This window comes from Protomyctophum parallelum, assembly GCF_964188405.1.
Source record: "Protomyctophum parallelum genome assembly, chromosome: 7".
Lineage (NCBI taxonomy): Eukaryota > Metazoa > Chordata > Actinopteri > Myctophiformes > Myctophidae > Protomyctophum > Protomyctophum parallelum.
This window is the reverse complement of record NC_139705.1, coordinates 13959523-13982211: the sequence shown is the minus strand read 5'-3', so window position 1 is coordinate 13982211 and position 22689 is coordinate 13959523. Positions and strand designations below refer to the sequence as shown.

General features: G+C 44.9%; 2 protein-coding genes across 7 annotated transcripts in view; one reads left to right on the top strand and one right to left on the bottom strand.

Moving 5' to 3' along the window:
- Positions 1 to 83: 83 nt before the first annotated feature.
- LOC310861752 (epithelial membrane protein 3-like) lies at positions 84 to 6414 on the bottom strand. The gene is made up of 5 exons (XM_083769359.1): positions 6317 to 6414; positions 5054 to 5141; positions 4774 to 4876; positions 2414 to 2554; positions 84 to 1577 (listed from the first exon to the last, which is right to left on the bottom strand). Exons 2-5 carry the CDS (start codon positions 5129 to 5131, stop codon positions 1402 to 1404), a joined length of 498 nt encoding a protein of 165 aa, XP_083625485.1. The 5' UTR covers positions 5132 to 5141; positions 6317 to 6414; the 3' UTR covers positions 84 to 1401.
- A 2204-nt stretch (positions 6415 to 8618) lies between these two features.
- Positions 8619 to 22689, top strand: part of ccdc30 (coiled-coil domain containing 30) — a 42198-nt gene continuing 28127 nt past the window's right edge. For 3 of the 6 annotated variants that reach the window (XM_083768435.1, XM_083768436.1, XM_083768433.1), the window contains exons 1-7: positions 8619 to 8726; positions 9832 to 10046; positions 11885 to 12088; positions 12980 to 13100; positions 15904 to 16094; positions 16764 to 16853; positions 17237 to 17314. In XM_083768435.1, coding sequence (XP_083624561.1) covers positions 10026 to 10046; positions 11885 to 12088; positions 12980 to 13100; positions 15904 to 16094; positions 16764 to 16853; positions 17237 to 17314 — 705 coding nt within the window. In that variant the 5' untranslated portion in view covers positions 8619 to 8726; positions 9832 to 10025. The remainder of the gene's footprint in view (positions 8727 to 9831; positions 10047 to 11884; positions 12089 to 12979; positions 13101 to 15903; positions 16095 to 16763; positions 16854 to 17236; positions 17315 to 22689) is intronic. The other 3 variants (XM_083768437.1, XM_083768434.1, XM_083768438.1) reach the window with 3 other exon arrangements.

Sequence of the window (22689 nt, the reverse complement as noted above, 5' to 3'; positions counted from 1 at the left end):
ATCATGGTGTCGTTTTAGTATTGATTTGTGCTTTCATCATGTACCTATTCTGCATCAATCAATCAAACCAACCCATAGTAGAATGAAGGTAAGAATTCTGTTTATTCATGTTTTATTGAGATATATTTTGGAGGCACTTATTAGACATTATAGCGATAGGTATAGGTACAAAAATATATTTTAAAACTTTGCTCTAAGCACACTCCAGTGCCATTTAAATCTAAACCTTGTCAGAAAAAGAGAATGAGAAAAAACAACAACCCAATACATAACACTTCATTGGCACTTGTCTTAATTTGTCAACATTCTAATTACTTGCGCAAGCAGAGCGCGCAAGTAGGTACTAGTTTCGCCCACGGCCCGTATGCACCGTCCCAGCACTTTTGATGCGTATGCACCGTCCCAGCACTTTTTATGCGTATGCACCGTCCCAGCAAATGACGTAATGAATACTTGTGCCTGATACGGCAGTGGTGCCAGATTACATACATGTATACATATAGGAGCATTACCTTTAATCCTCCCGACATTAAAACATATTGTCATTACATCACCACCATCGAAAACCATTGGTTTTATCAGGCACAACTAGTCATTACGTCATTTGCTGGGACGGTGCATACGCATCGAAAATGCTGGGATGGTGCATACGGCGCAAAGTAACCACAGTATACCGCTAATCAATTTACAAATTACATATACATACATAGAGGCAGTTCCTTTAATCCACCCGGCACTGGTATAACTAGCTGGTATAACTAGCTCTCAATGATGACGTAATAAAGATGTGGATTAAAGGACACAATGCCAGAGTGTAATTGGTTTTCGATGGTGATGTAATGACGATATGTTTTAGTGTTGGGAGGATTAAAGGTAATGCTCCTATGTATACAGTACATGTATGTAATCTGGCACCACTGCCGTATCAGGCACAAGTAGTCATTACGTTACATGCATAAAGTAGGTAGGTAGCAAATAGTTAAACCTAATAATTCAACATTTCAAACGTTCCTTCACAGAGAAACTGAGATTTGACAGTTTTTAACGGTCGAAAGTACTTGCGCGCTCTGCTTGCGCACACTAGTAGGCCATTTATGGCCTACTAGTGTGCAACAAGCAAGTATGCACTCGACAGAGTGCAGTTCTTATATATTTTTTAAATGGTATAATCAGCCATTGCATTCTATTTTGGGACTTGAAAGGCTGCTACATGCGGTAGGCCTATATAAGCCTGTATTGTCTTGTTAAAAAAACACATATACAAACATTTGTCAAAGCCTGAACAATCAACAGAGGCACCATTCACAGCATACCTATATGTGTCAAATCGTTCAGATGTAAATATGAGTAACCCTGTCACTTCAAACACTGTCACATAGTAATCCTCCTGGATCCATGCTCTTACTGTTTCTTTCGCAGATGGATGTACATGAGCCCACTACACAGCAGCAGAGGCACACACACCCAGGCCAGGATGAAGCAGTAGCCAAAATGTCCTGAAAGCATTTCCTTGGAGACCTGAAGTATCTCTTTGTGGTGTAACGTGTAGATGAGAGCTGCGGCAAACGCTGTTAGACCTGAACAGACAGTAAGGATGGTGATGAACATTATGCCTTTCAGAAAACAAATGTATTTAAGCATCAGGACATAAAAACACATATATATACAGTGGTGGAAAAAGTACTCATTTTTTTTACTTAGGTAAAAGTATGAATACTGTAATGTAGAATTACTCTGTTACAGTAGTGGAAAAGGTACTCACGTTTTTTACTTAGGTAAAAGTATGAATACTGTAATGTAGAATTACTCTGTTACAAGTAAAATTCCGGAATTGACTTGAGTAAATAAACGTACAAATGTATTGGCATCAAAATGTACTTAAAGTATCAAAAGTAGAAAATACTCAATTTCCCATTTCAAGTTTTAAAATGTACAGTATGTATGTATGTATGTATCTTGAAAATAGCAGATACAGTATAAGTAAAGGTACTTAGTTACTTTACACCAGGGGTTCTCAACCCGTGGGTTGCGACCATAGACTGTAAAAAAAAAAAGGTCGCGACCCCTCGGGGGGTCGCAAAATAATTTTGGGGGGTCCCCAAATAAAAATAAAAATAAAAGCATGCAAATACATGCATACACCTTCCCTAATGATTATATCTGGTTTATTTATGGTGTATTGTCTCTATTATTAAGGTTATTGTAGCAGTGAATTTATATTGGGGGTCGGGGGGGCGGGGGTCCCGAGACGTTGCCAAAGCATTTTCGGGGGTCCCCGGCCAAGGACGTTGAGAACCCCTGCTTTACACCACTGCAGTATATGGTTCTGGAAGGCAAGCTTAGTGCATGGGACACATAGAGCCGGGTTAGGCTAAATTGGAGCTTTGTTTGGCTCCTGTTTCCTTATCATTACCTGCAAAGACTTGACACAAGCCTGTAAAGTAGAAGAGACCACCCTTGGACATGGTGAACAGCTGTCCAAGGAACACCAGGAACGACACAGAGGAGAAGACCAGTGACAGAACCATCAGGACCTGGACTGCCTGAAGCCACTCTGAGGAAGGAACAAGAACGCCATCATGCACCACACCACACCAGGTATATAGACCAATACTAGAAAAAAGATAAGGTCTGCACACTGAAGTAAGCTCCGAAGCGTAAAAGATTTATTTAAGGTTCCTTACACCATAGTGGACATGATGTTTCGAGCCTCACGGCTCCTCATTATGGTTCGAAATGTCCACTATGGTGTAAGAAGGAACCTTAAATCAATCTTTTACGTTTTGGAGGTTACTTCAGTGTGCGGACAATATATTCTTTCTTCTATTATTTACCTCGGCCTGGCAGGCCGGCACCTGGCATTTAGTTTGTGTATGTGCGTGCTCTATTGTATTTTTCTGTTATAATATAGACCAATACGGTCATCATTTTTACCCCCCAATAACATCTATTTTGCTTTCCTCTATTTAGTTGTTGAGGTGGATTATGGTGGGTTTTGAAATTGCAATGAAGAAACGTACACACATGCTTTTCAATTAGCTTTGACCCAAGGATGACGCAACATCCGTACCATGTTTGTTGACAAAATATTATTGTTATTACTGGGGTGGCCATGTAGCGTAGTGGGTCGAGACAGTCCATCTGATAAGCAGAAGGTCACCAGTTCAGTTCGTCCCCTGAGAGTCCTGACCCTGGTTTACGTGTCTCTGAGCAAAACGCTTAACACTGAGCCTTAACCATTTCTCCTCAAAGCGCTTATCATGACCATCCGAGCAGCCATCAACTGGGTGAAGCTGAAGCTCAGTTTCCCTCGTGGGATTAACAAATATCTACCTTTCCCCCATTATTATTAATACTTGGAACGATGCAAGTTGGAAATTAATGCCCCACCCAGTGTCCCTTATATGCCCATAATTATGGTTATGGAGTTCTATGTCAGGCATGCCCAAATATGGAGTCTATGCAGATGTCAGAACATAATGTGATGTCACAGGCCATATATGGAGCCCGGGCAGAGGCCTTTTGTGGCGGTTCTGGACAACCGTGGGTCCGACCCAGTTATTATGTCTGTGTCCCTTTTATGCCCATATATGGAGTTCTTTGTCAGGCATGCCCAAATATAGAGTCTATGCAGATGTCAGAATGAACAGGACAGCTCCATATGGAGATCAGGTCCAGAGCCCGGGCAGAGGCCTTTTGTGGCTGTTCTGGACAACCGTGGGTCTAACCGACTCGACACCAGGCACTGCACTCCCTGTGGGGGTGTGGAGCGCGTGTAAAAAAAAAAAAAGGCTTTCGCCATTATTTTATAGAGGGACAGACAGTAGGCTTACAGGAAATGGGGAGAGAGATAGGGGGAAGACATGCAGTAAAGGCCAGATCGGGAGTCGAACACGCGGCACACTGCCAGACTGGATTACCAGCCAAGGTGCCTGGACCACTGAGCCATGGCCCAGGCCTATAGTTAATTTTCTCCTATTTAGTCATTGTCATTTTCCCCCTATTTGCATATATAGTCCCTGTCACTACCAACCCCTACCGTGGTCTTGGCAAGACAACCACATGTCTCCTCCAATATAAGCTGCTTTTCACCTGACAGTGATGAATTTCACTGGGAGGGCATAATGTGTGTGGAGGAATGCACTATTCTTCCCTGTTCAAACTGAGTGGGCCCTCCGACCTTACATGGCCAGTTGTATTCATACGTATATTTGTTGTAGCGCCCAGTGGCAAAATATTTGACAAAATGTCGTAAGTAGTAGATAAATGATTCCACCCAGTTTAAGTGCAAACTAATGAGAAAATAGGGTATCAATCAAGGAACCACATACGACACAGCCCTGAATGGATGATGATAAGCTGCTCTGTTCTACAACCAAAAACCAGAGTCTCTGTTGTCTGGTTTAGGAGAGACTTGCATCACAGAGGCTTTAAAAATGGGTGAAAAAAAGAGGGTGGAAAAAAAGTATAAATTTAAACTCTAACTATAGCTGATCTACAAGCTCACAACAAGTCACAGTACGACTTCCAGTTTAGAAACATAACGCTCGCCTATAGAATTAAATGCCCAAAATAGGCATGCCTGAATGGGTTCCCAGATTGCATGGTAAATGGATGTGTATGGAATGTAATCTGAAAACAACATTCAGAGGTTGGAGAAAATGTTAAAGGTTAAGGTTAAAGTTTGAACGCTAGGAGGTGGCAATTTCCGTCCCCTGGGACCAAAAATGATGCCCCTGCTTGATCAGGAGTTTTAATGAAATGGTTCCTTACCAGTTTCCTGGGAGGAAGCACACAACCAGGTTCCTGTGTCATTGTCGAACCTGCAGTTGTACCACAGGTCTGAGTTCTCCAGGCCGTCCCAAACCCACCAGGACTAGACAGACAGACAGACAGGCAGGCAGGCAGGCAGGCAGGCAGGCAGGCAGGCAGGCAGGCAGGCAGGCAGACAGACAGACAGACCAAAATATACATCATTGTAATACTATAATTATTAACTAATTTGATTGAATGTGAATTAGTATTAATCGTGACATCAAATTGATTTCTATACCTTCTCCATGGTGGCAATGAAGAGCATAGCCAGGGTGATAAGATGCAGGAGGGTAACGAACATCAGCAAGTATGCCATCTTTAGTTTCCTGTCAAAAACATCATCCGCCCAGCATACGCATGGCAACAGTGTGAAAAGGCATCATTATTCATCATTACATGATCATTTTAATTTAGCACATTTGTTACTGCCACACTTGTGTTATGGTACTTTCCTGTTTTCCTTTTAAACCCAAAATGGAAAATGTGAGCCGCAAGACAAAGAATACTCTGTGTTACATAAGACCCGGTGCCAAAACAGAGTGCCAATGAACTTCTTTTTAAAACTACTCTTTGACTGGCCCATGTGTTACCATACAGTGAACCTGTATTAGAGTAAGTGGGCGAGGTTCATTGAAATCAAAATGATGTCAAAATGTTTACTCAATTAACCTCAATAACCTTCGGAAGGTTGGTGTTTTGGGGTTCTTTTTCATGGCTCACAATAAACAGCGTGTTTTTGAACCTACACCTGGTGTTCATTAAAGCAGCTCTACTTGTAAACTCAGACTTCAAGTACGGTATGAAGGAAATCATGTGTTTTACTTTTTACATGATTTAAATGAAATGAAACGAAGACCCAGCTGCATCTGTAATAAGTGTAATTGTAGCCCAAAATTGTTGAAAAGAAATCAGACAAAATGTGAAATAGAGAGAGAGAGAGAGGAAAAAAAGGAAGAGGATGAAATTATCTATGGATCTTTATCTTAAGGAAAAGTCCAAATGGATGGGTGTCTGTAGATCTTTATCCGAAGCTCCAACTGGGTGGGCATATGAGTACTCCAGTCTCCATGATTGTCAAATGATATAATTACTGTACCATAGATTACACCCATCAAAGTTAAAAGTGAATGAAAAATAATAATTCATTGGAAATGGCATAAAAAGGAACCAGACTAAACTGTTTCAAAATAATGACCCAACCCTAACCAGATTATGACAGGATTTTTTTTTATCAAGTACTGTTCAACATAAGGCACAATCATTGTTGCAAAGTTTAAAGTTCAGAAATATATTGCTGAGATTCATGCTATGGTTCATGTTACGATCATATTTATCTATCGACATTGTTGTGAATGCCAGAGATTTCTTAAGCTTGGACCAGAAGCAACAAAACATTTCAGTACTATATTTCTGTTTTGATTATGGCATACAATGAAAGGAATGATCAATATCCAAGTTACATTATATTCATTCACTATTAGTAGCCTACATTTCCACTCACCTTGGTTTTAGATCTTGTTCTTCTTTTAATGTGACCTCACTCAGCTTGCCTCACAACTCCTCAATATTATGCCCCTCTCAGTGGTCCTCTCATTTCCAGGGGAGCCACACCTCCTTTATTTTTTTTCACCCACGCCATCCACAGTTTCCAGGGGGAGGAATGTAGAGTTCCTAAAAAGAAACTCTAAACGCCCATTTCCCTTTACTTGAACAGAGCTCCCTTTTTGCTCTCCCTTAAGCCTGATCTATACTCTGTCGTATGACAGTGTGTGCCGCACACCAAAAATAGCCGATCTACAAACTGGCAGCGTGTCACATCGTCAAGATGCTGTGAGCTTGTAGATAGGCTATTTTACTCTTGCAACACCGTCATACGGCGCAGCCTATAGGCCTATGTATCACACACTCCCTCAGTGCAGTATCACCGTCCAAAAAAGAGTCAAAGCAAGACCCACCCATGGGCAGTGGAACGAGTGGCTCGACCACATGAAAAGATCCTTACTGTAAACAGTCCATTTAGAGTGAACTCTGGTACCTATAATGACCATGCTGCCACTCCTCATCCATCTGTGTTGTGAATCATATGAAAAATAAACATGCAGCTACTGTATAGCTTAGTTTTGTTTTGTTTTTGTTTGTTTTTTAACTGCAGGGGATAATGATGAGTGAGAATGGAATGTAGTACTCAATGTAGGCTGTTTAGGGCTGTAAACATTGTTCTTAACTTCTTAATGACTTGCCTTTGCTATATAGTATTTTAGTTGTCTAGTACACGTGGTTCCCAAACAGTGGGTTGGGAGACTAGTAAAACTTTCTTTTTGAGTGGTGCAACCACTCCCTTACGGAGCTATGTGTGTGGGTGGCTGGCTGGGTGGGTCTGAGCACGAAAACAGCGCAGTTGTTTTTCACCACCTGTGCGCACCCTAACAAACACAGTACACACGCACATATTAACTGTATATATGATGATTTTGGGTGAGCCAATACAGTACAGTAGCCTACAGTAGAGGGACCCTCACAGGGTAACTTGTCATTTCTCAACCGTTTCGGACGCGGGGCGGCTCGCCGGAACCGGGCCGGCACCCTGGGTGCGTTCCTGTGGGTCTGGAACTTCCGCCCCCCCGGGGGCCCCCACACGGAGTTGCACCACTCACTTCACACGGGTGTGATTTATTTGGTTCCTAAATGATTCAAATATGTATTATTATTTGAAAAGTTACATTATGTTGTTTGACAAATTTAGTGTGGAAAAAGGGTAAACTTGTCTTTTATCTCTATCATCCATAAATGTAAGTAGGCCTACATTTGTCACCATATGGGTGGCTGCGTTAAAGGCTAAAGCAGAGAGGAAAGATGGACTTATCCTTAGGGAACTCAAGGGAATATTCACATAAGTGTTTTCATCATAGATTGATTATTATTGTTATGAGGAAAACTAATTTATTTTCTCCCCACAAATTACTGATTCATTCATTGAATACTTTAACAGTTTGCAAAAAAAGCACAGGAAAGTAGGCTACAGTTCAATGCAAGGTCTGCTAAGAGGATTTAAACCACATGTAAGCCTATATGGCAATTGTTTCCATTGGGGTCCTTCATATTCAATTCATAGGAACATTTAATGACATACAAATAGGCTATACTGACTGCAACCATAGATGTCTATGCTGTGACCAGTGGGAAAAGTAACTAAGTTCATTTGAGGTATTTGTACAATTGTACTTTACTTGAGCATTTCCAATTACAGTTTTACTTCTACTCTACTAAATCTCAGATCCAAATATTTAACTTTCTCCACTACCTTTATTTGAAAAGGCCTATATAGTTACTTTATAGATTTGGATTATTAATTATTACAAAACATACATTAACCACTTCAGCCCTATAGGCTATACATTTTGGGTTTTTGGTCATTTGAAAATAGCTGATCTGCTATTATCAAAATATTTTTTAACATTTTTGAAAACTTGAAAATTCACATTTAGATACCAATACTTTTCTACATTTATTCGAGTAAATAATGTACAAATAAATGTGAGTACTTTTTCTACCACTGACTGTGAGTGCGACCATGCAGCAGCAGGGGACATTATGGTGCGTCAGTCATGGGTCAATTTCAATTAATTCAAAGGGCTATGATGAGAAAACCTTTTCACTTACATTGCCAAAGCAAAAAGTGGAACAATACAATTAAAACAAAGTTAACACTTGAAAGTCAGAATCTGCAATTAATCAAAAATCTATTTAACAGTACCATTAAGATCACTCGATGCAGAATTATTCCCATCCACTGACTGAATGGTATGGTCCGTTGCCTAGGTGCTTGTAGAAGCCACTCCGCTCCGCCACGCCTGTCTCACTGTCCTGTCTACTCTTGTCTTCTCTGCTGCACCTGGTGTTTTGTCGCTAAGGTGTGTAAAGCTTAAGCTCACTTTTGGCACCGCAAAAACGTATATTTTAGTCGCTGTGTAAATAACGACACAGAGATTTGCTTGCGAAGGGGTGTCGTTCGTTGACAACTGGGTGCTATTAGCTAACGGTAGCGAGTTAGCGTTATTAGCTGAGCCTCCTCAACTTCTGTGCTCAACTGCAGTCAACTTTGTTGGGGCTAACTTCTAACTAGGTTTAGCTGAAGCTGTCGCTCTTGGTTGTGGGTTTATTTGCTCTGAGACAGCTGAATGGATACATCCCAGTTTATGCAGTTGTCGGCTAGCTTTTGCAGGAAAGGAATGCAAATGCCTGTGGTGCCTGGAGAGAGGGAGAGAGAAAAAAAAGCCTAACTTGCTCCTCCTCGTCAGACATTTTGGTACTACTACTACACTGGATTCATCATCCCAATATTGCGGATTTCACTCAACTACTATAGTACTGACTGATGGAAAAGCTGTTCATAAATTATATTTGTACTTAGGCTGTCTGCTGTCATGAAAGTTTATAGTTAGAGAAATTCAAGTCCAGCCGTCTGCTGTCCAGCCTCTCCCACCCCTCACATTGGGGAAATTTCTGGGAGGAAAACAGAAACGGGGCGAGTCTTCTTGTTACCGTTACTGTACCTATAGTAAGAGAGATGGTGTCTATATGTAAATCACTGAGTCAAACAATGTTATTAACTGCTATGGACCCTGGTGTATGTGCATACTGCAGCCTTGTCCCCTGCCTTGCTTAAACAAGTCATGATAATAATATACAGCAGATAAAACATAGCTAATCAGCTTGAAGCTTTGCATAGCCTAGGGTGATGTAATGTGACTCGTACACCTGAGGTTATGGCATGTGACACTTCCTACCCAAGCCGAGGTAGTAACTATAACCCTGATCTTCAATCTTAGAAAGTCAAAATGCAACTACCGTACAATCCTACTCCTAACTAGCCTGGGTTCCAGCCTGAATTGCTGCCTTCCGTGATTATGAATTGTCAGTGACATTTTCAGATCCGTGGAACGCAGTGAATCAGGCTGGAACCCAGGCTAACAGACATCATCATTGCTCTAACTTAGGGTCTCTTATCTTTTACAGGGAAAGCAAGAGAAGAAGACAATGGCACACAACAGCCAGACCGAGCAGCAGTCTGCGTTTTGACGATCTACGTATTGGACAAAATTTGAGAACCTTTTAATATGTTATCTGGACAAAATGTAGGCTGGATTGCTGCTTAACATTATTGTCCTGGCTGAAAAGTTCATCACTTTACCGATGCAACTTCCTGATGCATGGCCATGGATAATGAAGAGGTAATGCCCATATTCATTCATTGATTTGTTTATCATGGTTTAACATGTACATGTACACAGCTTTGTCCTAGTTTGTAAAATGTACATACTGTAAATGTTATAGTTTGGAGTTTGGCGGGGGTCTGGCGGCCGGGATTGCATGGGTCGACTACAGCAGCTGTTGGATTCAGAAATGTTTAAACCAATTTGAGCAGTGTCACTATTTCACCTGGCTGCCAAACATATAAAAATGATTGGTTACTTGCTGGAGTGGATGTTAGAATTATACAAATGCTTCCAAGTAATCCCACTGTTGGCACTTTTGGTCTGATGTTTAAAGGACAACTTTAGTTTTTTTCAACCAAGGTTCATGTTTTAGGTTGTTATTAGAGAAACTAAAAGGTGAGTGTTAATTTTCTTTCATTTGCTGCTTTCTTTCGTTTTAGGGATTTTAGCTCTTTTTGACAGGGGGTGGGGGCATTCGAGCATGGGGCTAAATATGTATTTTTTTACCAAATTTGATGGTGAAGCCCCATGCTCGAATGCCCCCGCCCCCCTGTCAAAAACTGCTAAAATCCCCAAAACGAAAGAAAGCAGCAAATGAAAGAACATTTACACTCACCTTTTAGTTTCTCTAATAACAACCTAAAACATGAACCTTGGTTGAAAAAAACTAAAGTTGTCCTTTAAGTACACCAGGCATGTGAGACCTGATGCTCCAACCTAGCATGTGGAGACAATGCACAGCATGCTGGGATGGTGTCTGTCTACCTCCATTGAATGGCGGGCCCTCTCGAGTTACAGGACCTGCAAATTACACTATTGAATTCAATGACAGGTGTTTAGTGTAAGCAGGGCCCATGCATTGTGTCCTCCTGCTCCTGCCATTGCCATGTGTCGTGCAATAGATCATTTTGCCGCTAACTCAAATTTAACATCACATGTTTTCATCACACTGAAAATGGCAGCTTGGAATGGATACTCTAAAAACTCACTGCTAGATGAAAGAAGAGAGAGTTTAACTCTGTGGCCTGTTTCTCTTTCACAGTTGGACACATCAACACACACACACACACACACACACACACACACACACACACACACACACACACACACACACACACACACACACACACACACACACACACACACACACACACACACACACACACACACACACACACACAATGATGTATGTAGGCCTGTCGCATTTTGAAAGTATAAAATTATTAATGTGGCCTATTTTGCCATAGTACATTATTCACATTTTTCGGGACTCGGAACACTCAATGTGCTGGCAGGCCAGAGCCTATCCCCCTTTTTGAAACTAGCCCCTTGCCACTCGCCCTGCCTACAAACTTCCACTTGGTTTGATCATAGATATATAAATAATAGAGACGGCACTGGATGGGAGGGGAATCCTGGTGCCGTCTCTATTATTTATATATCTATGCTCAAACCGAGTGGAAGTGTGTAGGGCGAGTGGCCAGGAGCTAGTTTAAAAAAGGGCCTATATGTGGCATGCGCCCGGACCGCACAGCCACCGGACGCCCCGTACATTATTCATTTTGATTTATTATTGCCGTTACTGCCGTACCAGTCATTGCCTGTCATTGCTTTGTACATTCAAGTTATCATTCTGTCATAACTGCCCGTGCCCGTGCCCTGTGCAATTAGTTTTAATTTATACCACATGTTCCAATGTTCAATGTCAAAAAACTGAATTAAATCAATCGATTCGTACAACAATTAACCCGTCCCAAACACATCTCTGTTTTTTACTAACAACCGTTTCGGTGGTCACCTTATCACCTAAAACCGGAGTATGAATAGGCCTTATGCAACACATTGAGTGTTAGCACCAATTATTTGTCCCCAAGGTGCGGACGGAGCAGGAACAGATCGCGGTGCGTCTGCAGGAGGATGGCCTGCCTCCAGGGGTCAGTGTTGAGGAGCGACAGCGCCACCTGTGGCATCAGCTGCTTGGCACTGAGAAAGAGCGCAACGCAGCCAACCAGGAGCTGCAGACGCTACGCACCCAACAGGCCCGTGAGATGAAGGAGGTGAGATGACGAGAAAGGGCCATATTTATCGCTTTGAGCACTTCAGTCTACTGATGAGTGATGCAGAGGCGAAGTACTTGCCCACCACATTGAATAAAGAGAAGAAGAAGCGCTGCGTGGTCCGTATGGTTATCAGTAACTGCAAACGGGTGCTCGTTGGAGAGGGTTCGATAATAGGCAAGTTCCTTCCTCTGTGGTAGTGGGCCAACAATCATCCAAGTGCAAAAAAGGGGTGAACTCAAAGAAAATACAATGCTTCCTGTTCAGTACAATTTTTAAAAAGCCTATTTTCATGGCTCAGCTAGGCAAAAAAAGGACCAATGGACCCTGATGAAGTACTGAAGCACTGAGTGCTTTGGATTTTCTTTGAGTTCATCCCTTTTCCACGTGGATGATTAGATTGTCAGCCCAGTACCACAGGGGAAGGAACTTTGGATTTCAAAGGTCAGGTGCTGTTGCAAAATAGATTTAATGAATGTGCATTTTCATTAAACTTGGGGGGACGACCAGTATGTTTCCCCGAAGACATTCTGCTTAACCTCTGGGTCAAAAGGGTGAATGTTCATTGTCAAAATCAAGAACAAGATCACAATAATGGATTTGGCAGTCTTTCATTAGTTGATTTACTTTTTGGTTGAAATTATTGAAGCCAGGTCAATGATACAATCCAGGGGACATTTTAAATTGTGTCGCCAGAGGTACTGCTTGACCTGTACTACATAAGTGCAAACTTTCTAGTTGATGTTAATTTAGGCAGTTAAGTCTTTATTTCTTTTGCTATACATGTATTACTTATGCATTGTATTTGTATAGTGCTTTTCATAATACTCAAAGACACTATGGTGCAAAATCGATGCATAACTTTGTATGCGCCTGTTGCATGTTTCTCAGGTGGAGAGCTACGTAGAGCATATCCGCGGGCTGCTGGAGCAGCGCGAGGCGCTGACCGCTGAATATGAGAGAGACAACGAGCAGCTGCGCCTTGAGCTCCAACAGATCAAACTGCAGCAAGGTGAGTGTGTACTCCACAGAAAACACTACTTTTATCCTCCAACTCACTGCTGTCTGGACCCATTTGTGGGTCGCCTACACATTTTTATGGGTCCATTTATTTTTTTGTTTCCTGCATTTTAAATGGTTTTTAATTATTCTTATTTCAAAACATTTTCAAAATACATTCCCGAAAAAGCTAAACTTTTCATGAATGAATAACAAAATCCAATGATTTTATTTCAGTAAATTCCATAAATTAGAACAAATATTTAAGAATGAGCTTCTTTGCGCCACGTTGTGAGCTTCAATTCAACAAGACATTTAAAGACATACAAATATACACTATCTATGCAAAATAAAAATAAAAATCATCAAATACAGACTTTAACTTTTTTAAAGGGACCAGTATTGAATTGCGACCGCCCGTAAGTGTTCTTTGAGAGTGGTTTTGAAGGAGGATAGGGATTCACATTGCCCTACCAACGGCTGTTGGTAGGGCATTCCACATTTTTGTGGCATAGGAGCTAAATTTATTTAACCCCTTGTTTGAGACAAATCTAGGTTGAATGTGGTTTGTGGAACTCCGTCTGGTGTTGTGATCGTGGACTTCATTGACATTAAGGGAGTATTTTGAGACGCAAAACTCATTACTCCACATACAGTACTTACTACATCATGCTAATCCCTACCCCATGGAAACCACCACGTGACAAATGTTTGTTAGTTTTACAATTGAAGTTAAATGGGTTTTTTCCCCCCATGGCCCTGCATACTGTTGTAAATTAGTGTCACTCATTTATTTATTCATTCATTCACTAATTCACTCACTCATGGGACACTAGATGTAGACTTACTTAGTTACTTGTCCAATGACATGCTTGCATGCAAATTATGGTTGGTGCTCTTCCAACCACGTCCTTTCATGTAAATTACTTGGCGCAATGGTGTCAGTGCTTTGTCCAATTACGTGTTTCGTGCAAATGAAGTTCCGTCAGCCACTAGGTTTCAGTCATCCTCCAGGTTCTGCAGCGATATTCATGTAAAGCACAACCACAGGGATAAAGACATGCAGAACAGATTAAATAAAACTGAGCCCAGCAAGCATTGTGATCATCCCTTCTTGCCCAACCTACAGTACTAGTGCTCTTAGATAAGATCTGAAGATACAAATAAAATTAAGTATTTAAATCCTAAATCATGTAAATCTTTGAATAATCTTGATAATAATAGTCATAATTTGAAATGACAAATAATTGTAAATTTTATGTGATTTGGCCGATGCAAAGCTAGTAGCTACCATGTCTGTGATGAACAATACAATTATAATAATTATAATAATGTAGCTTGCACTACTAGCCGATACCAGTGGGTGACTCAGGGAGTTCCATTAGGAATGCAGTCAGCGTGTGCCGGTCATGACTCATGGTGGCTGTTGATGCCACTGCTGCTGTTATGATTGATCCAACGGTGGCTGGAACAGACTGTAGCTTTGGATGCTGCTGTTGTTTATTAACAGCACTTGTTTAGCGAGAGGAAAAGAGAGATGACATGGCTCGACTGGCACATGTTCTCTGATGAATTGAAAATGGTGGACCCTGTTGTAAATGAGTGTAATGCTTAATCATGGATCGTATTGACTTGTGCTTTCATTTCATTCTTCTGCATACTGTGAATTTCTTTTTTCAATCAATCAATCAATCAATCAATCATCAATGAATTCTCAACACTGTTGCCTCCAGTAGAACTGTTTGTTTTCAGTAGAACCAACTTTACAACATAGAACTGGTTCATTTATGACTGTATTAACATTTCTTTCCAAACGGATTGCTTTAGTGTTACACTGCAGAGCACATAGATGGCATGTGTCAGGAGGACATTGTTTTGATCATGTTATTTTTTATTCATGACAAATGCAGAATCAGATACTGACGTCTTTTGTTCATACAAACTGCCAATAAATATTTGATATGGGGAAATGTATAATTAAATGAATGCGCCGTGGCTTTGTTCCCTCAGCCACAGGTCATAAGATTTTATGAGAGAATCGACAGCCCTAATACCGGTATGGTTGAGCAGAATAGGTACTGAAGACTACAATAAGTATTGGCTTTTTAATGATATTCACTCTGTAAATTGTTCTTTAATTCAGTCTATGACAGTGAAGCACTGATTAACTATACTACTACACTACTTTGTGTTGAAAGTATTATTTTGGACACAGAAATTTCAGTCACCAAAGATTCTGGAATTGTGCAAAGTCTGAAAAAATCTAGGAAAAACAACGCCCTCTTTTCCTTGAATTTGACAGTTTGTCTCGAGAGACTATGCCCTGAGTGTACATGTACACGGTGTAGAATATGCTTCAATTTGAATAACAAATAATATGTATTATTATTATCTGGACCTTGATCCAGATCCAAGAAGGAACATTAGAGTTCTAATTATTAATAATGAATTCTCTTATTAATAATAAAACAATTCTGTTCTGTCTATTTGTGTATTTATTTATTATGAAGATAGTGCTGACTAGCGTTTCACTTTTACTCTGCGATAGAGTTCTCATAAATTCTGCCCAAACCTGACCCTACCTAACCCGACATGACCCAACGTTTAAGCGCCAGGTTGGGCAAAAAATTATATGCTAATTATTCGGGCCGGGCCTCGGGCCGGACCACTTAGGGCTCAGTTAAGCCGGGCCTTAATTTTCAGGACCGTTGAGAATTCTAAGGTACATGTTGTGGAGCCTAATCCATGACACTCATCTTATTGCAATCCATGACACTCTCATCATCTTGCAATCCATGCCACTCATCTTCTTGCAGAGGGCCAGGGCAAGGAGCTGGTTGAGCTGTTGGCCCAGGAGGGTCTGGGAGAGATGGGCCTGAGTGGGCCCAGTGAGCAGGTGGCATACCTGCTGGTGGAGAGGGCTACGCTCCTGGAGAGGCTGGAGGCTGCTGAGAGGAGGCTGGACAGCCAGAGCCTCACAGGCAACCTGAGGGAGGTTCATCTGCAGGTAGGTACCACACCCATTCAGTGGTGTGAAGTAACTAAGTACATTTACTTAAGTACAATGTTTTAGGTATTTGTATTTCCATTTTCCAATACTTTTACTTTTACACCACTCGGGGGCAAATATTGTACTTTTATTTATTTATTTGAAAACTTTAGTTACTTGGATTATTACAACACATACATTAAATACCACTCATTTTCAACATTTTACTATGTCATTAAGCTGTTAAATAATATAAAAGTCCCCCCATTCTGTGTTTCCTAGTAAAATGTTGAAAATGAGTGGTATTCCCCTTTAAACACTTCAGCCCTATATACATGTCGCCCATTTGAAAATAGCCGATCTACAAGCACACAATTCGTCGCTATGCGACACATTGTGAGCTTGTAGATCGGCTATTTTCAAAAGATTACTATACATTTGAAAACTTGAAATGAGACATTCTGCACAATGAGTACATTTTACTTTCGGTACTTTAAGTACATTTTGATATCAATACTTTTGTACTTTTACTCAATGGTTGATTACTAATACGTACAATATACACAACACATTTGATTTGAAAACCTGAAATAGACTGATCCAAGTGCAGATTTGAGTAAAAAGTGATGCTATAAAGTCAGAGATGAATTTGTCTTCTTTTGTTATTCTACCATACCATCTTGACAGGCGGAGCTGGAGCATGTCCATCACACACTGGGAGACGAGCTACGGCAGCAGAGAGAGGACATGCTGCAGACCAAAGATAGCATGACTAAGGTGAGGAGACTCCATTTGAACCCTGGTGGTTTAGATGAGGCTCAGGACTAGCTTGGAAACCAGATGAATCTGCCACAGGAATTACAAAAAGAATGCCCTGGGCAGTGATATTAGTCAGGCTATGCCAAATTAAATCAGGACAGGAGTGTTTCTCTTTGGTTTGGATGCAGACCTGGGGCCGTTTCACTGTCAACTCATAATATCAACAATATCATAATGTCAACAGTTATTTGACTGTCCAGTAACCCTAACGTTACAGGTTTGATAGCAGCAACAACAGCAAAAATGGTGCGTGTGTGTGTGCATGTGTGTGGTATAATGGTGTAAAGTTGTTAATCAACCAAATTGTGTCATGTTGTACAGCAGCCTATCTCTCTCCTCAGCAGTCTTCGTGTCAGAGTCCATGGAAGAAGCTGTTTGGTCCACGCAGGTCTGCTCAGAACAAACACAGTGGTGCCCCCGTATGTCCTCCACCATACAGCTATATCCAAACCACTAACACTGATGCCACCCGTCTGTGTGGCTTGTTTTGATGCATTTACTACTACCAGTCTTTACATACTCAAACTGAGACGGTCTTATTGATCCCGGTATGCGCCACTGTGATGTCTGTACCGCTACTGAACCACAGCACCTGTTTCACTAACAGATTTGTTAAATTGGGACACAGTAAATTTAATCAATGCATGACAAGGGTGAAATGTGAGGAATGGAAATCGTCAGCATGTTAATTGGCAAGAGCATGTCCATCGTTGGCTGAATGTAATCCTTCTCTCAGGTGTATACCAAATGCTGGGCAATGGGAATGTGGTTTCTTCTCCCTCTCATTTTCCTAAATCTCCTTCTCCAGGCCCTCAGTGATGACGGCTCCCAGCCCCGGTAACGCATGTCTCTTAAATCAACACATTTAACCAGATATGCCAACCACGCACGTACAAGACTAACCACTTGAACCCCTAGAATCCCTATTCAGGGGAGAAAATGGCAGATCTACAAGTTTACAATGATCTAAGATGGGCATATAAACAGACCTTTATTGATCCTGGTGAGGAAATTCAGCTGCCAAATGCAGTACAGAAGAAAACAAAAAAAACGGGGCAAACCAAGCCCCCAGAGCGGCTGGGAAACGTCCCAACCCTACTGGCCAAAGCTGGAACTGCGGGTGGTTGTAGCATGTAACACGTGCAAAAGAGCAGCTGGGGTTTAACCCATTTGGACCTGGTGTAACCTGTATGTTATACCTTTCATGCTGGGAGCCACCGTGTCTCATATACACCTCTGTGTCTCATATAGCAACTAAAACCAAATCGAGAGAATGCGGAAGTAGAGTGTTCTTCGGGTGCTTCAAACGCCAGTGAGAAACTTCTGTTGAAATGAATAGTGGGGGGTGGGGCTGTCCGCTCTCTAGTTTATAACTCTATGGTAGCAATCAATAGATTCTGGATGCTAATAGCAGTCATAAATATACAAAAGATACAATAATTACAGAAAGGGGTAGGTAGCAGGAGCATACTGATACTTGGAAAGTAGTGCCACAGAACAAACATAATGCTAACTCCACATCTGGACTACATTATGTACAGTAAAGTGCAGTATACTGTACGTACATTATTGCCATAGAAAAAGTGACGCAACGTTTTGTGAGCTTGTAGATCGGCTATTTTCGGCAAAGATATTTGGGAGGACAGGGCCTAGTAAAGACCCTGGGTGACTCCAGTCAGCCAAGTATATAGGATTAAAGCCCCCTTTACATGAGAGCGGTTTCCATAGAAAACGACAAAATAAAATCGTCTGTTTAGATGACAATGGCGTTTTCGGGGGTTGAAAACGCAGTGAAAACTCCTTCCAGAGTGGAAATCTTTGAAAACGCTGTCTCTTCCCGTCTCCATGTAAACGTGCAAAACGGTGAATCCGCAAAACTTGCGACATCATGGCTCACGTGGGCTCACAACGCTTAATTGTTATTAAATTGGTACAGAGCCGTAGGCCACATTTGGAGTTCCTAGAAGGAGCAAGCACTCACTTGCCCCGCTAATCCTACGAATACATACTAGCGATGGTGAATGTAAACCATGATATAAACAAACAGCCATGTGACAGGAAGTAGAACGCAACGGTGGTTCTAGTACATGCGTGCCTGGTCTAGTGGTCTATCTGTCAGTGTGCCACTGCCACCTAGCCACCTGGCAGTGTGCCACAGCCACCTAGCCACCTGTCAGTGTGCCACAGCCACCTAGCCACCTGTCAGTGTGCCACAGCCACCTAGCCACCTGTCAGTGTGCCACAGCCACCTAGCCACCTGTCAGTGTGCCACAGCCACCTGTCAGTGTGCCACAGCCACCTGTCAGTGTGCCACAGCCACCTGTCAGTGTGCCACAGCCACCTGTCAGTGTGCCACAGCCACCTAGCCACCTGGCAGTGTGCCACCTGGCAGTGTGCCACAGCCACCTAGCCACCTGTCAGTGTGCCACTGCCACCTGTCAGTGTGCCACTGCCACTTAGCCACCTGGCAGTGTGCCACAGCCACCTAGCCACCTGGCAGTGTGCCCTAGCCACCTGGCAGTGTGCCACAGCCACCTAGCCACCTGTCAGTGTGCCACAGCCACCTAGCCACCTGGCAGTGTGCCACTGCCACCTAGCCACCTGGCAGTGTGCCACCTAGCCACCTGGCAGTGTGCCACCTGTCAGTGTGCCACAGCCACCTAGCCACCTGTCAGTGTGCCACAGCCACCTGTCAGTGTGCCACAGCCACCTGGCAGTGTGCCACCTGGCAGTGTGCCACAGCCACCTAGCCACCTGTCAGTGTGCCACAGCCACCTAGCCACCTGTCAGTGTGCCACTGCCACCTAGCCACCTGTCAGTGTGCCACAGCCACCTAGCCACCTGTCAGTGTGCCACAGCCACCTGTCAGTGTGCCACTGCCACCTAGCCACCTGTCAGTGTGCCACAGCCACCTAGCCACCTGTCAGTGTGCCACAGCCACCTAGCCACCTGTCAGTGTGCCACAGCCACCTGTCAGTGTGCCACAGCCACCTGTCAGTGTGCCACAGCCACCTAGCCACCTGGCAGTGTGCCACCTGGCAGTGTGCCACAGCCACCTAGCCACCTGTCAGTGTGCCACTGCCACCTGTCAGTGTGCCACTGCCACTTAGCCACCTGGCAGTGTGCCACAGCCACCTAGCCACCTGGCAGTGTGCCCTAGCCACCTGGCAGTGTGCCACAGCCACCTAGCCACCTGTCAGTGTGCCACAGCCACCTAGCCACCTGGCAGTGTGCCACTGCCACCTAGCCACCTGGCAGTGTGCCACCTAGCCACCTGGCAGTGTGCCACCTGTCAGTGTGCCACAGCCACCTAGCCACCTGTCAGTGTGCCACAGCCACCTGTCAGTGTGCCACAGCCACCTAGCCACCTGGCAGTGTGCCACCTGGCAGTGTGCCACAGCCACCTAGCCACCTGTCAGTGTGCCACTGCCACCTGTCAGTGTGCCACTGCCACTTAGCCACCTGGCAGTGTGCCACAGCCACCTAGCCACCTGGCAGTGTGCCCTAGCCACCTGGCAGTGTGCCACAGCCACCTAGCCACCTGTCAGTGTGCCACTGCCACCTAGCCACCTGGCAGTGTGCCACCTAGCCACCTGGCAGTGTGCCACCTGTCAGTGTGCCACAGCCACCTAGCCACCTGTCAGTGTGCCACAGCCACCTGTCAGTGTGCCACAGCCACCTGGCAGTGTGCCACCTGGCAGTGTGCCACAGCCACCTAGCCACCTGTCAGTGTGCCACAGCCACCTAGCCACCTGTCAGTGTGCCACTGCCACCTAGCCACCTGTCAGTGTGCCACAGCCACCTAGCCACCTGTCAGTGTGCCACAGCCACCTGTCAGTGTGCCACTGCCACCTAGCCACCTGTCAGTGTGCCACTGCCACCTAGCCACCTGTCAGTGTGCCACAGCCACCTAGCCACCTGTCAGTGTGCCACAGCCACCTGTCAGTGTGCAACAGCCGCCTAGCCATCTGGCAGTGTGCCACAGCCACCTAGCCACCTGTCAGTGTGCCACTGCCACCTGTCAGTGTGCCACTGCCACTTAGCCACCTGTCAGTGTGCCACAGCCACCTAGCCACCTGTCAGTGTGCCACAGCCACCTAGCCACCTGTCAGTGTGCCACAGCCACCTAGCCACCTGTCAGTGTGCCACAGCCACCTGTCAGTGTGCCACTGCCACCTGTCAGTGTGCCACAGCCACCTAGCCACCTGTCAGTGTGCCACAGCCACCTAGCCACCTGGCAGTGTGCCACAGCCACCTGTCAGTGTGCCACAGCCACCTGTCAGTGTGCCACAGCCACCTGTCAGTGTGCCACAGCCACCTAGCCACCTGTCAGTGTGCCACAGCCACCTAGCCACCTGTCAGTGTGCCACAGCCACCTAGCCACCTGGCAGTGTGCCACAGCCACCTAGCCACCTGGCAGTGTGCCACAGCCACCTAGCCACCTGTCAGTGTGCCACAGCCACCTAGCCACCTGTCAGTGTGCCACTGCCACCTGTCAGTGTGCCACAGCCACCTAGCCACCTGTCAGTGTGCCACAGCCACCTAGCCACCTGTCAGTGTGCCACTGCCACCTGTCAGTGTGCCACTGCCACCTAGCCACCTGTCAGTGTGCCACAGCCACCTAGCCACCTGTCAGTGTGCCACAGCCACCTAGCCACCTGGCAGTGTGCCCTAGCCACCTGGCAGTGTGCCACAGCCACCTGTCAGTGTGCCACAGCCACCTGTCAGTGTGCCACAGCCACCTAGCCACCTGTCAGTGTGCCACAGCCACCTGGCAGTGTGCCCTAGCCACCTGGCAGTGTGCCACAGCCACCTAGCCACCTGTCAGTGTGCCACTGCCACCTAGCCACCTGTCAGTGTGCCACAGCCACCTAGCCACCTGGCAGTGTGCCCTAGCCACCTGGCAGTGTGCCACAGCCACCTGTCAGTGTGCCACAGCCACCTGTCAGTGTGCCACAGCCACCTAGCCACCTGTCAGTGTGCCACAGCCACCTAGCCACCTGGCAGTGTGCCCTAGCCACCTAGCCACCTGTCAGTGTGCCACTGCCACCTAGCCACCTGTCAGTGTGCCACAGCCACCTAGCCACCTGGCAGTGTGCCCTAGCCACCTGGCAGTGTGCCACAGCCACCTGGCAGTGTGCCACAGCCACCTGTCAGTGTGCCACAGCCACCTAGCCACCTGTCAGTGTGCCACAGCCACCTAGCCACCTGGCAGTGTGCCCTAGCCACCTGGCAGTGTGCCACAGCCACCTAGCCACCTGTCAGTGTGCCACAGCCACCTAGCCACCTGGCAGTGTGCCACTGCCACCTAGCCACCTGGCAGTGTGCCACCTAGCCACCTGGCAGTGTGCCACCTGTCAGTGTGCCACAGCCACCTAGCCACCTGTCAGTGTGCCACAGCCACCTGGCAGTGTGCCACAGCCACCTGGCAGAGTGCCACAGCCACCTAGCCACCTGTCAGCGTGCCACTGCCACCTAGCCACCTGTCAGTGTGCCACAGCCACCTGTCAGTGTGCCACTGCCACCTAGCCACCTGTCAGTGTGCCACTGCCACCTAGCCACCTGTCAGTGTGCCACAGCCACCTAGCCACCTGTCAGTGTGCCACAGCCACCTGTCAGTGTGCCACAGCCACCTAGCCACCTGGCAGTGTGCCACAGCCACCTAGCCACCTGTCAGTGTGCCACTGCCACCTGTCAGTGTGCCACTGCCACTTAGCCACCTGTCAGTGTGCCACAGCCACCTAGCCACCTGTCAGTGTGCCACAGCCACCTAGCCACCTGGCAGTGTGCCACA

What these genes read in the sequence shown, in the direction of transcription:
- LOC310861752 (XM_083769359.1), bottom strand. Translation starts at nt 5,131, where the DNA reads ATGGCATACTTGCTGATGTTCGTTACCCTCCTGCATCTTATCACCCTG. An exon ending in TGCTTCCTCCCAGGAAACTG is followed by an intron (nt 2,555 to 4,773) that starts GTAAGGAACCAT and finishes TTCCTTCCTCAG; the next exon opens with AGTGGCTTCAGGCAGTCCAG. An exon ending in CTTGTGTCAAGTCTTTGCAG is followed by an intron (nt 1,578 to 2,413) that starts GTAATGATAAGG and finishes CTGTCTGTTCAG; the next exon opens with GTCTAACAGCGTTTGCCGCA.